General features: G+C 39.3%; 1 protein-coding gene across 2 annotated transcripts in view; it reads left to right on the top strand.

Annotated features, from left to right (window-relative positions):
* NUP153 (nucleoporin 153) overlaps window positions 1–15,316 on the top strand; it is a 92,646-nt gene that overhangs the window by 19,958 nt on the left and 57,372 nt on the right. For both annotated transcript variants that reach the window (XM_019028648.4, NM_001300774.1), the window contains 3 exon segments: window positions 12,064–12,312; window positions 12,466–12,605; window positions 12,801–12,929. In XM_019028648.4, coding sequence (XP_018884193.3) covers window positions 12,064–12,312; window positions 12,466–12,605; window positions 12,801–12,929 — 518 coding nt within the window.

The raw sequence follows: 15,316 nt of genomic DNA, 5'->3' as shown, positions 1-15,316 counted from the left end.
AAAGTGCTTAGGGTTACAGGTGCGAGCCACTGTACCTGGCCTGCTTCAAAAACTTGATAGCATTTTTCTACCTCCTGCTTGTCTTAGATCTGAATCCTGCTATCTTAAACCTTGTAAGTCCCGGTCAGTTCTTGGTTTTTTTTGTTGTTTGTTTTTGTTTTGTTTTTTTTTTGAGATGGAGTTTCACTCTGTTGTCTAGGCTGGAGTGCAGTGGTGCGATCTCAGGTCACTGCAACCCCCGCTTCCCGGATTCAAGCATTTCTTCTGCCTCAGCCTCCTGAGTAGCCGGGATTTTTACAGGCACCCGCCACCACGCCCGGCTAATTTTTTGTATTTTTTAGTAGAGTCAGGGTTTCACCATGTTGGCCAGACAGTTCTTACAGTCTGCCTTGACCTTTGTCTGCTTATTAATACCTGCAGTCACATAAGAGTGTGACTTAAACTCCCCAATAAGATGAATATAGATCTCACTAGACATAACAGAGAAATTACAGTTATATTTACTCTGTGAAGTAATTACACTTAAATTTGACAGTGCATTCTCAAAACAGTTACGTGTTGCTTAACTATGGGGATACGTTCTGAGAAATACATTGTTAGGCAGTTTTGTCACTGCAAATATCATAGTGTATACTCACACTAACTTAGCCTACTCTTACCTAGACTGTAGCCTGTTCCTAGGTTGCAAACCTGCACAGCCTGTTACTATGCTGAATACTGTAGGCAATTATAATAGTGAATATTTGTGTATCTGAACATATCTAAGCATAGAAAAGGTACATATGATATAAGAGATAAAAAATGGTATGCTTGTTTAGGATACTTAATCCTAAATGAAGCTTACAGGACTGGAAGCTGCTCTGGGTGAGTCAGTGAGTGATGAGTGAATCTGAAGGCCTAGAACATTATTGTACAGTACTGTAAACTTTATAAACACTGTACACTTAGGCTATAATTTACTAAAAGATTTTTCTTCAACAATAAACCTTCGCTTACTGTATCTTTATAAATAAGATATACATTTTTGAAATGTAAAAAACTTTTTTACTCTTGTTAAAACAGTTAGCTTAAAACATAAACAGATTATATAGCTGCACAAAAATATTTTTAATGTCCTTATTCTCTAAGCTTTTTTCTATAGTACTGTTTTTTTTTCTTAACTTTTAAAACTTTGTTAATCCCAGAACTTTGGGAGGCCGAGGTGGGTGGATCATGAGGTCAGGAGATTGAGACCATCCTGGCTAACACGGTGAAACCCCGTCTCTACTAAAAATACAAAAAATTAGCCAGGCATGGTGGCACATGCCTGTAGTCCCAGCTACTCCGGAGACTGAGGCAGGAGAATGGCATGAACCCGGGAGGCGGAGCTTGCAGTGAGCCGAGATCGCGCCACTGCACTCCAGCCTGGGCGACAGAGCGAGACTCCATCTCAAAAAAAAAAAAGAAACAAAAAAAAGGTTTGTTAACAATTAAGACATGCGCACATTAACCTAGCCCTACATAAAGTCAGTATCAGCAATATCATGGCTTTCTACCCCCACATCTTGTCGCACTGGATACTCTTTAGGGGCAGTAACATCCATGGAGCTATCGTCTCTTATGATAACAATGCCTTCTTCTGGAATACTTCCAGAAGGACTTACCTAAGGCTGTTTACAGTTGACTTTTTCTTTCTTTTTTTTTTTTTTAAAGACAAGATCTCATTCTGTTACCCAGGCTGGAGTGCAGTGGCACCATCATGGCTCACTGCAACCTCAACCTTCCAGGCTCAAGCGATCCTCCCACCTCAGCCTCCCAAGTAGTTGGGACTATAGGCGTGTGCTACCACGCCCAGCTAATTTTTTAAATCTTTTTGTGGAGACGAGGTCTAACTCTGTTGCTTAGGCTGGGCTTCAACTGGCCTCAAGTGAGCCTCCTGCCTTGGCCTCCCAAAGTGCTGAGATTACAGGTGTGAGCCACCACCTGTGAGTCAATTTTTTTTTTTTAATGTAAGTGGAGAGAGTATACTCTAGTGATAAAAGGTATAGTAAGTACATAAAACAGTTACATAGTCATTTATTATCATTACCAAGTATAGTATTCTATAGAGTACATAAATGTATTTGCTCTAGTTTTATATGACTGGTAACACTGAGTTTATTTACATCAGCATGACTGCAGACTCCTGAGTAATGCATTGCACTAAGGCCTTAGGATGGCTATGATGTCACTAGGGAATACAGATTTTTCAGCTTCTTCATAATCTTATGGGACAACTGTTTATATAACAGTTTTTTTTTTTTTTTTTTGAGACGGAGTCTTGCTCTGTTGCCCAGGCTGGAGTGCAGTGGCTTGATCTCTGCTCACTGCAAGCTCCGCCTCCCGGGTTCACACCATTCTCCTGCCTCAGCCTCCCAAGTAGCTGGGACTGCAGGTGCCTGCCACCAGGCCCGGCTAATTTTTTTTGTATTTTTAGTAAAGACGGGGTTTCTCCGTGTTAGCCAGGATGGTTTTGATCTCCTGACCTCACGATCCACCTGCCTCAGCCTCCCAAAGTGTTGGGATTACAGGCGTGAGCCACCGCTCCCAACTAGTTGACTGTTCTTATGTGGCACATGACTATATATCTGCTGTTGAAGTAGTGTCAGATTCTGGAAAGCTAACATATGGCAGTCCTAAATAAATTTAGTTGTTTACTAAATATTAATTTTATAAATACATATTTTATTGCACTTTGCACATACTGCATTTTTTACAAATTGAGTTTGTGGCAATCCCATGTCAAGAAAGTTGATCAGTGCCATTTTTCCACCAGCACACGCTAACATGTCTGTCACATTTTGGTAATTCTTGCAGTATTTCAAACTTTTAAATTATGTATCTATCATGGTGATCAGTGCTCTTTGGTATTACTATTGTAATTGTTTTGGGGTGCCACGAGCCACACCCATATAAGATGATGAACTTAATCAGTAAATGTGTGTGTTCCAGCTGCTCCACCAACTGGCTATTCCCCTTTTTTCTTCCTCTTTCTGGGCCTCCCTATTCTCTGACAGTATTGAAATTAGGCTAATTAGTAACCTTACAGTGGCCTCTAAGTGTTCAAGTGGAAATCAGAGTTCCCCGTCTTTTATCCAAAAGCTGTAAGTATGTAAGTTTAGTGAGGAAGGCATGTGGACAGCTGAGACAGGCCTGAAGCTAGGCCTCTTGCACCAGTTAGCCAACTTGTGAATGCAAAGGAAAAGTTATTGATGGAAATTAAAAGTGCTGCTCTAGTAAACACACAAAGGATAATAGGAAAGCAAAGCAGCCAATTGCTGATGTTTAGAAAGTCTGAGTGGTTTAGATAGAAGATCAGACTAGCTACAAAATTCCCTTAAGCCAAAGTGTAATCCAGAGCAAGCCCTAACTCCCTTCAGTTCTGTGAAGTCTGAGGGAGATGATAAAGCTGCAGAAGAAAAGCTGGAAGCCAGCAGAGATTTATTCATGAGGTTTAGGGAAAGAATCTGTCTCTGTAACATAAAAGGGCAAGGTGAAGCAACAAGTGCTGATGTAGGAGCTGCAATAAGTTATCCAGAAGATTTAGCTAAGAGCACTGACGAAGGTGGTTTATTAGTCCATTTTGCATTCTATAAAGGAATACTTGAGACTGGGTAATTTATAAAGAAAAGAGGCTTATTTGGCTCATGGTTCTGCAAACTGTGTGGGCATGGCACCAGCATCTGCTTGGCTTTTAGTGTGGTCTGAAGGTTTTACTCATGGCAGAAGGCAGAGTGGGAGCAGGCATATCAGTCACATGGAGGGAGAAGGGAGCAAGAGTAAGGAGGTCCCAGACTATTTTAACAACCAAATATCATGTGAACCCACTACCTTGGGTAGGGTACCAAGCCATTCATGAGGAATCTGCCCCCATGACCCAAAGACTTCCCATTCGACCCCACTTCCAACATTGGGGATCAAATTTCAACATAGGATTTGGAGGGACAAACATCTAAACTATCAGATGACTACACTAAACAACATATTTTCAGATGAATCATGGCCCGCTGTTGGAAGAAGATACCATCTAGGATTTTGATAGCCAGAGAAGAGACATCAATGCCTGGCATCAAAGGATAGGCTAACTCTCTTATTAGGGGTTAATGCAACTGGTGACTGTAAGTTGAAGCCAATGCTTATTTACCATATCAAAGATCCTAGGGCTCCTAAGAATTATGCTAAATCTACTCTGCCTGTGCTGTGTAATTGAAACAACAAAACCTGGATGACAACACATCTATTTACAGCATGGTTTACTGAACATTTTAAGCCCGTTGTTGAGACCTCTTGCTTGGGGACAAAAAGATTCTTTTCAAAACAACACTGCTCATTAACAATGCATCTGGTCACCCAAGAGCTCTAATGAGATGTGCATAGAGATTAATGTTGTTCTGATGCTTGATAATACAATGTCCATTCTGCAGCCCATGGATCAAGGAGGCATTTTGACTTTCCAGTCTCATTATTTAAGAAATACCTTTCATATGGCTATAGCTATCATAGTCATTCCTCAGATAGATCTGGGTAAAGTAAATTGTAAACCTTTTGGAAAAGGTTCACCATTCTAGATGACATTAAGAACATTTGTTGAGTTTCAAGTCAAGGCTAATTTGGGGGAGAAAAACCATTTGTGATTTACAGGAGGAGGTCCAAATATTAACATGAATAGGAGTTTAGAGAAAGTTGATTCCAGCCCCCATGGATAACTTTGAGGGGTTCAGGACTTCAGTGGAGGAAGGAACTACAAATGTGGTGGAAATAGAAAGAGAACTAAAATTAGAAGTGGAGTATGAAGATGTGACTGAATTACTGCAATATCTTATGCTCAAACTTGAATGGATGAGGAGTTGCTTCTTGTGGATGCGCAAAGAAAGTGGTTTCTTTTTTTTTTTCTTCTTCTTTTTTGAGACAGTCTTGTTCTGTCACCCACTCTGGAGGGCAGTGGCACAATCTCAGCCCACTGCAACTTCAGCCTCCTGCGATAAAGCAATTCTCCTGCCTCGGTCTCCCGAGTAGCTGGGACTACAGGCATGTGCCACCACACCCAGCTAGTTTTTTGTATTTTTAGTAGAGATGGGGTTTCACCGTGTTGGCAAGGATGGTCTCGAGCTCCTGACCTAGTGATCTGCACCCCTCAGCCTCCCGAAGTGCTGGGCTTACAGGTGTGAGCCACCACACCTGGCAAAAGTGGTTTCTTGAGATGGAATCTACTCTTGGTGAAGATACTGTGCACATTTTTAAGATTACAGAATAATTTAGAATATTACATAAACTTAGTTGATAAAGCAGCAGCAAAATTTGAGAGGATTGACTCCCATCTTGAAAATTCTGCAGTTAGAATGCTATCAAAAACATTGCATGCCACAGAGAAATCTTTCGTTAAAGGAATAGTCAGTCGATGAGGCAAACTTCATTGTTGTCTTATTTTAAGAAATTGCTACAACCACCCCAGCCTTCACTACTCATCACCCTGATCAGTCAGTAGCCATCAACATTGAGGCAAAGACCTGTTAACACCACCTAAACGATTATGACTTTCTAAAGGCTCAGCAGATTATTTGTTAGCAATTTTTTTTAAGTAGGTATGTTGTTTTTATTGTCATAATGCTGTTGCACACTTAATAGGCTATAGTGTAGTGTAAACATAACTTTTGTATGCACTGGGAAACCAAAAACGTGTGTGACTCACTTTACATTCTCCTCACCCTCCGAGGTAGCTGGGACTACAAGAGCGTGCTGCCATGCCTAGCTATGTTTTAAAAATTTTTAGTAGACGTGAGGCCTCACTATGTTGCCCAGGCTGGTCTTGAACTCCTGGCTTTAAGTGATCCTCCTGCCTCAGCCTCCTAAAAGTGCTGGGATTATAGGGATGAGCCACCACACCTGGCCTGTGTTGGATTTCTTTTTCCTCTTTGGTTTCTGTATATACTAGGTTTAGTTGATGTCTGCCAAGAGTTAGAAAATTATCCTATCACTTTTCTCCTATAGGAGAAACTGATGCAGGGATGAGAGAATGGGATAAGTAAAAAGCATGTTCATAGTGTAATATACTACAGTAATATTGGAATACTTGATACCCTGGGAAACATTTCAACCTATGTGTATGTAAATCCTGATTGCAGATAAATTGAAATATTTATTATGCGTAAATGCTAATTGGTTTAAATACCTATACCAGCAGATTTCTAAACCCCAGACAGTATCTCTGGTTTTTTCTTTTTGTTTTGTTTTGAGACAGGTTCTTGGCTCTGTCGCCCAGGCTGGAGTACAGTGGCATGATCTCAGCTCACTGCAACCTCCATCTGGGTTCACGCCACTCTCCTGTCTCAGCCTCCCAAGTAGCTGGGACTACAGGCGCCCACCACCACACCCGGCTAATTTTTTGTATTTTTAGTAGACACGGGGTTTCACCATGTTAGCCAGGATGGTCTCGATCTCCTGACCTTGTGATCCGCCCACCTCGGCCTCCCAAAGTGCTAGGATTACAGGCATGAGCCGCCTTCTGGTAACCATCATTCTATTCTCTGTCTCCATGAGTTGCCCACTGGTATTCGTCATTCTATTCTGTCTCCATGAGTTTTTTGAGTCCGTTTTTTTTTTTTTTTAAAGCTGTCACATTTGAGAACATGTGATAGTTGTCTTTTTGTGCCTGGTGTATTTCACTTAATGTGATGTTCTGCAGTTCCATCTATATTGTTGCAAATGACAAGATTTAATTCTTTTTTTTTTTTAATGGCTGAATAATACTCCATTGTGTATATGTAGCACAGTTTCTTTGTCCATTCATTTGTGGATGGATACTTAGGTCAATTCTGTATCTTGGCTATTGTGAATAGTGCTGCGAGTGCAGATTATCTCTTTGATATACTAGTTTCCTTTAACTTGGATATATACCCAGCAGTGGGATTGTTGGATCATATTGTGGTTCTACTTTTAGTTTTTGTGAGAAACCTCAATGATGTTCTCCATGATGGCTGTACTAATTGATATTCCCACCAACAACAGTGTACAAGGATTCTCCTTTCTCTACATCCTCACCAGCATCCATTATTGCCTTTTTGATAAAAGCCATTTTCACTGGGGGTTGGAGTACTTTTTATGTTCTGGATATTAATCCCTTATCACATGTATAATTTGTGGATATTTTCTCCCATCCTATAGGTTGACCTTTTACTCTGTTGATTACATTCTTTGATGCATAAAAGTTTTTACATTTGATTAAATGAGATAGTCAAATGTAAAAAAAAAAAAAATGTTTTTGCTTCCGTGGCCTGTGCTTTTAGTGTCGTATCTGATAAATCATTGTCAAATCTCATGTCCTGAAATTCTGTTTTCTTCTAAAAGTTTTATAGTTTTGGGTGTTATACTTTGGTCTTTAATCCATTTAGAGTTAATTTTTGTATATGGTTCAAGATAAGGGTTCATTCTTTTTCATGTGGATATCCAGTTTTCCAAAACCATTTAATGAAGAGACTGTCCTTTTCCCGTTGAGTGGTCTTGAAATCCTTGTTGAAGATCGTTTGATCATATATGGTAGTTTATTTCTGGGCCCTGTGTTCACATCCATGGTCTATATTGTCTGTCTTTATTACAGTATTACAGACCACAGGCTCTTTGGTTTCCCACATAATGGAAATTAACACGGAGCCAAGCAGATTTCCCAGACAGGACTTTTATTTCAGGGCTTGTGCTTGAGCGCAAGGGAAACAGTGGAGGTGAGGCTCAAGGATCCTCTTCCTGGCTTCCTGGAAAAAGCCAGTAGGAATTTTTTTTATTAGGCAAAGCGCAGGAATTGACATGGGGTAAGGTATGCAGGCTGGGCTGGGCAAAGCACCTGCAGGGTAGGGTACGCAAGGCAGCATATCTGGTTGCGATGATTACCTTGAGTAGTGATCTGGCCGGTGGCAACAATGCTGTAAATCAGTTATTTCGCATTCCTTCCTGAGGTGGACTCTCTGCAACCTTGGTTTGATTTTGGATCTCCTAAGAGCAATTCCTGGAATTCTTTAAAAGGTATGGTTACCTATTATGAGAGCACCGAAGAATGGCTGTTTTCTTTGTGTGACTAAAGCCTCAGGGTTAGCATGTGTAACATCAGCGAGGTAGTCTTGTGGATTTTGTGAAGAGAAGAAAAAAATATATATGTGAAGGAGAAACTACCTCCCACCTCCTGTTCTCTCTCACCAGTGCCACATTGTTTTCATTACTGTACTTCTGTATTGTTTTAAAATCAGAAAGCTTGAGACCTCCAACTTTTTTGTTGTTTTTAAAGATTATTTTGGCATTTTGAGGTTCCTTGAGATTCCATATGAATTTTAGGATGGGTTTTCTATTTCTGCAAAAAATGTCTTTGGGATTTAGATAGAGGTTATATTGAATCTGTAGATTGCTTAGAATAGTATTGACATCCCAACAATATTTAGTCTTGTAGTCCGTGTACGTGGGATATTTTTCCATTTCTGTTTTCTTTCTTTCGGTACTATTTTGTAGTTTCCATGTGCACATCTTTTACCTTGGTTCATTCCTAAATATTTTATTCTTTTTGATGCTATTATAAATGAAATTGTTTTCTTTTCAGATTGTTCATTATTAGTGCCTAGAAACACATTTTTTTGTGTTGATTTTTGTATCCTGGTACTTGGCTAAATTTGCTCTAACAGCTTTTGGCTGAATCTTCACTGTTATTTACATGTAAGATTATATCATCTGCAAACATGATTTTTTACTTTATTATGTTGTAGTTTCGTTCTAGTCTTAGTTTGTTGAGTGTTTTTATCTGCAGCTGGCTTTTTTTGTTATAGTACTTTGGAACTAAATAATCCAGAATTGTTTTGTATTGCTTAAGCTGTAAAATATTTAAGACTTTTTTTTTTTTTTTTTTAAATGAGATAGTCTTGCTTTGTTGGTCAGGCTGGAGTGCAGTGGTGCCATCATAGCTCATTGCAGCCTTGAACTCCTGGGCTCAAGTAATCCTCCCACCTCAGCCTCCTGAGTAGCTGGGACTACAGCTGTGTGCAGCCACACCCAGCTGACTTTTTAAATTTTTAGTAGAGATGAAGTCTCAGTATGTTGCCCAGGCTGGTCTCGAACTCCTGGGCTCAAGTAATCCTCCTGCCTTGGCCTCCTAAAGTGTTGGGACTACAGGCGTGAGCCACTGTGTCCAGCCAAGACAATTTTTTAGGAAGATAGCACATAGAAGAACACTATAGAATGACAAATACAGTCTAGCAGCACATCACAAAATACTTACTGAGGAGAGCATTAATCAAGGAATGCAAGTAATCATTCAGCGTTTAATATAGTTTACCATGTTACTAGGTAAAATGATCTTATTTTTGCTTTTTAGTAAATAGACATTTGCTAAAATTTAAAATTCACTCTTTATTTCTATTTGGAGTTTAGAAACTTACTTCCTTAACATGTCAGTTTTTCAAACCAAAGGCCAGAATCTTTTTTTTTTTTTTTGGAGACAGAGGGCTCTGTCAACCAGGCTGGAATTCAGTGGCAAGATCTTAGCTCACTGCAACCTCTGCCTCCCAGGTTCAAGCAATTCTCGTGCTTCAGCCTCCCAGGTAGCTGGAATTACAGGCGTGTGCCACCATGCCCGGGTAATTTTTGTATTTTTAGTAGGGATGGGATTTTGCTGTGTTGGCCAGTCTGGTCTTGAACTCCTGACCTCAAGTCATCTGCCCGCCTTGGCCTCCCAAAGTGCTGGGATTACAGGTGTGAACCACTGTGCCCAGCCCAGAATCATATTTAATGGTGAAACATTAGAAGCAATCTTATTAAAGTTGGGAATAAGGTAGAAATCCATCACCACCACTTCTAGATATTAAGAATGTAATTAGTTATGGGGATGTGGTAATGTGTTAGAATAAGAAAACTCTAGCAATTGACACAAAGTTAATATTGAAAAATACCTAACGACTCTCTTATTTAAGCAGTAGTCAGAAAACACGAAAGAAGAAAGGATCCCATTTGTAATATCAAACAATTGGGAGGTGGAGGCTGCAGTGAGCGCAGATTGCGCCACTGCACTCTAGCCTGGGCGACAGAGTGAGACTGTCTCAAAAAAAAAAAAAAAAGGAAAAAAAAAATTATGTACTTTAACAAGTGTGTGACACTCTAAAAGAAGAAATTCTCTTAAGTTCCACTGAGGGACATAAAGGAGATCTGAACCAAAGGAAAGGTGGGCAGGAAAGCAGTGTTGGGAATGCTATCAGTTCTTTTTAAAAATCTTAAATTCAGTGTGATCCTAGTCAAAATAATTTTAAGGGCTCTTTTAGGAACTTTGAACATATTCCAGATAGCTGCTTTAAAGTCTTGTAATGCTAAATGTTTTAAGGTCTTTGTCTGCTACCTTTGGTTAAAGTTTCTAACACCTACTCTCCCCCACCCCCTACCCCCGTGCATCGATCACAGTTTTCTTTTTTCTATACATTGAGTTTTTACTATATTGGCATTTTGAATGATAATGTGTAGAGACTCTTGGTTCTGTCATCTTCCTCTGAAGAGTGTTGGTTCTTGTTTTTAGCAGGCAGTTCAGTTAATGATAATTTTGAACTTCTGTAGATGTAGTTTTGTGCTGTATTAATGTATATTTGTGGGAAGTCCAGGGTGTTTCCTAAGCCTCCCAATGTGGTGGGCCTTAGCCTCCAAGCTCTGTCTCCCCTGTGGCTTTATAGGAGAGATCTGTAGTAGGTCTTATTTTAGTTATATACTTATTCCTTATTTTTAAGGGCAAACCTTTTGGTACATCAGCTGAACGCCATTAGTAATGAGATCTTTAAATTCTGGCAGCCCTAAAACCTGAGAGTCCTCAGCATTGTTCTTTCCCCTAGCACGGTACACTGTCTAGTATCTCTGTTTTCTCAACTCCATAGCAGCTGCTGCGTAAGGCTTAGGTGGTCTTGATATAGGTATGTGCAGCCTCTCTGCTCACTGGACACTCCCTTGTGGATTTCTGGGAGACCCTCTCTGCACAGTTCCCTACTCTGCAGTGTCCTAAATTCTGATTTCTTCCCGCTCTGTTTTGCTCGACTCTAGGTCTCTGTTCAAGGTCTGAAAATGTTCCTAGACAGAGAGCTGGGTAATCGTAGGGCTCACCTTGTGAGTTTTTTTTTGTGCTGTTTTCCACTGTCTGAAAGCAGTAGCTTCGTATTTTTTCTCCAGTCTTATAATTGTTTACAGTAGAAGGACTGGTCTGGTCCCACTTATTCCATTCTAACTGGAAGCCTCTTTTTGGGAACTTTAGAAACAATTCTAAAGTTTTTGAAAATGCCCCTGAAGACAAATTCTGAAAAATGATTTATTTTAATAATTTAATATTTTAATAACGGGAAGGTGGGGTGGAGTAACTTCAACACACATTAAATTTATTCTAAAGCATAATATTTAAAACATTTGGTACTTGTGCAGAAGTATAAAGATACATCATTAGAGGAAGAGAGGAATAAAGACTCTCGGAATTTAGTATGGTTTAGTATGTGGTAACAGTGGCTTCTCAATCATTGAGGAAAGGATGGCTTATTTAAGAGATTACCTTAGGTTATAAACAGGTTAACCATTTGGAAAACAGTGAAGTCGAATCCTTTCTTTACTCCTGCATCGTAACTAATTTCAGATGGGAGTCAAGATTAGACATTGAAATAAAAGCAACAGTATCAAAATACAGGTAAAACTTATTTTTTATGGTCTCAGAATGATAGGACTATAAGGCACAAGTTACTTTCTGTATTACGAAATACACCATCAAAAAAGTGAATGGGTTTAATCAACTGGCAAAAAATAGTTGTATTTCAACTGTTGTATCGTATCACATCACTCTTACTGGTTTAAAAAAATTAGCTCTTATTTAAATTAATTTTAGTTAGTTGCAACTTTGTTTTGCCTAGGAGTATGTTATATTGGGCTTATTATGGGATGCCCCAGTGATTTGAATTGAAGCTATTATATACTGTAATGTGTTTTCTTAAAGTAAAAACCATTTGTGGTAGTGTATCGCTCTAAGTTGTATATTCATAATATTAATGCTTTTCTTTTAAGAACCTTCAACAACTAGTACTGCTTCAAATTATCCAGATGTGTTAACAAGGCCTTCTCTTCATCGGAGCCATCTGAATTTTTCCATGTTGGAATCCCCTGCATTACACTGTCAGCCATCTACATCCTCGGCATTCCCAATTGGCAGTTCAGGATTTTCCCTTGTAAAGGAAATTAAAGATTCTACCTCTCAGCATGATGATGATAACATCTCAACTACCAGTGGTTTTTCTTCAAGAGCTTCTGATAAAGGTATTCTTGACATGTGGTAGTTCATAATTTGGGTAGTAACATTAAATTTTATGGGTTTTTTTTCTGACTTGGTTGTAATTTTTATTTTCTATTTATAAAAATCTAGGCTCTTGTATTGGTGTTATTACTATGGATTATGTAATTTTGTTTCAGATATAACTGTCTCAAAGAACACTTCATTGCCACCTCTGTGGTCCCCAGAAGCTGAACGTTCTCACTCACTCTCACAGCACACTGCCACCAGCTCAAAAAAGCCAGCATTCAACTTGTCTGCCTTTGGAACACTTTCCCCTGTGAGTACTAACTGGGTTGGATTTAATCACATTAGTTTTGAGTGTTTATTGCTTATAATTTTTTTTTTTTTTTCTGAGACAAGAGTCTTTTGCTGTTGCCCAGGCTTGAGTGTGTAGCAGCAGGATCTTAACTCACTGCAACCTCCACCTCCTGGGTTCATATGGCTTATAATTTATCATTGTGTTTCTGTGCAGTCACTTGGGAATTCTTCAATCCTTAAAACCAGTCAGCTTGGAGATTCTCCTTTTTATCCTGGAAAAACAACATACGGTGGGGCAGCAGCTGCTGTAAGACAGTCTAAACTACGAAATACACCTTATCAGGTAGGTTCCAATAGAAGGGTTGATGATCTTTTTTTTTCTTTTTTTTTTACACTTTAACTGGATAATAAATTACTTTGTGCTCAAAAAAATAGTTTTGATTTATTTTTTATTTTTCTTTTATTTATATTTTTTCGAGATGGAGTCTTGGCTCTGTCGCCCAGGCTGGAGTGCGGTGGCACGATCTCGGACCACACTGCAACCTCTGTCTCCTGGTTTCAAGCGATTCTCCTGCCTTAGCCTCCCAAGTAGCTGGGAGTACAGGCACATGCCACCACGCCCAGCTAATTTTTTGTATTTTTAGTAGAGACGGGTTTCACTGTGTTGGCCAGGATGGTCTTGATCTCTTGACCTCGTGATGCGCCCACCTCGGCCTCCCAAAGTGTTAGGATTACAGGCATGAGCCACTGCACCCGGCCAGTAGATTTGATTTAATATTGTTCTTTGGGAAAACAACAGCTATGGGTTATATTTTTTTCATTTAGGGTATATAAACATTATTTTAGACCTAAGTGAATGTTTTATGTATTAGATACGTGCGTGTATCTCAAGAAATGTGATTCTTTTTTTCAAATGACGTATAAATTACACATACTACAATTTTTCATTGTTTTAGAGTATTTGAGCTTTAACAAAACATATTATTATGTATATAACCACTTCTACAATCAAATATTGATCAGACATTTTCATCACCCCAAAACGTTACCTTATGTATCTCTTGAGTCAACCCTTCTCCTCCCACCCTCTGGCAACCACTGATCTGTTTTCTTTCTCTGCAGTTTTGGCCTTTCCAGAATGTCATATACGTTTAGTCATATGTAACCTTTTGAGTCTGGCTTATTCTACTTAGCATAATGCATTTGAGATCCATGTGTTTTTGCATCTTCTAATAGTTCCTTTTTATTGCTGAGTAGTATGGTTAGTACAGTTGGTTTATTATTCACCAGTGAAAAGACACTGAGTTGTTTCCAGTTTCTGGCAATTATGAATGAAGCTGCTATGAATGTTTTTTGTGAGCATTCATTTTCATCTCAGGTAAATACAAATACCTAGGAGTTGAATTGATGGGTCATATGGTAAGTATACAGTAAACTTTGTAATAAACTGCCAAACTGTTTTCCAGAGTGGCTGGTACCAGGTTTCATTCTGACTGGTAATATAAGAGTTGCTGTTCATCCTTGTCAGCGCTTGGTGGTGTCAGGTTTTTTGTTTGTTTTTGCTATTCTGGTAGGCATGTAGTGGTAACCCCAACTTGTGATTTTGATTTGTACTTCCGTAATGACTAATGATGTTGAATGTCTTTTCATGTGTTTATTTGGTGCTTATTTGCTATCAGCCTATCTTTTGGTGAAATATCTTCTTTGGTGAAGTGTCTGTTCAAATCTTCCACCCATTTAAAAATTGGGTTATTTTCTTATTAATAAATTTTGAGAGAGTTCATTTTTCAGGGTACAAATACTTTGTTATATGTTTTGCGAATATTTTCTCCCATTCTCTGGTGTATCTTAACAGTGTCTTTTGAAGAGCAGAAGTTGTTACTTTTTTTTTCTCTGAGACAGGTCTTGTGCTGTCGCCCAGGCTTGAGTGCAGTGGCGCACCCTCCACCTCCTGGGTTCAAGCAATTCTCTGCCTCAGCCTCCTGAGTAGCTGGGATTACAGGTGCCTGCCACCACACCTGGCTGATTTTTGTATTTTTAGTAGAGACGGAGTTTCTCACCATCTTAGCCAGGCTGGTCTCGAACTCTTGACCTTGTGATTCACCCGCCTTGGCCTCCCAAAGTGCTGGGATTACAGGCATGAGCCACCGCGCCCAGCCAGAAGTTTTACTTTTGATGACATCTTTTGTGTGTGTGTGTGTGTGTGTGTGTGTGTGTGTGTATTCTTAATGGTTTCATGCTTTTGGTGTCGTATCTGAGACATTTTTACTATTATAATCCCATGTCACAAAGATTTTGTCTTATGTTTTCTTCTACAAGTTTTATAGTTTTAGGTTTTAATTTATGCCTGTGATTCATTTTGAGTAGATTTTTGTGTGTGGTATGAGGTATTGGTCAAGGTTCATTTTGTTTTCTAAATTAAAAAGTTTTTTTAAAAAATGAAAGGTAAGAGTCTTACTACGTTGCTCAGGCTGATCCTGAACTCCTGGGCTCAAGCAATCCTCCTGCCTCAGCCTCCCAAAGTTCTGAGATTACAGGTGTGCCTGGCCAAGGTTTTTTGTTTTTTGTTTTTTTAACATATGGGTGTGCAATTGTTCTAGTGTTATTTGTTAAAAAGACTGTTCTTTGTTCATTGAATAGCTTTTGCACCATCTTTGTTTTGTGTTTTTGTTTGAGACAGGGCCTTGCTCTGTCACACTGGTTGGAGTGCAGTGGCACGATCATGGCTCA

Source organism: Gorilla gorilla, chromosome 5 (assembly GCF_029281585.2).
Source record: "Gorilla gorilla gorilla isolate KB3781 chromosome 5, NHGRI_mGorGor1-v2.1_pri, whole genome shotgun sequence".
NCBI lineage: Eukaryota > Metazoa > Chordata > Mammalia > Primates > Hominidae > Gorilla > Gorilla gorilla.
The sequence above is the reverse complement of the archived record's forward strand: the minus strand, read 5'-3'. Positions and strand labels throughout refer to the sequence as shown.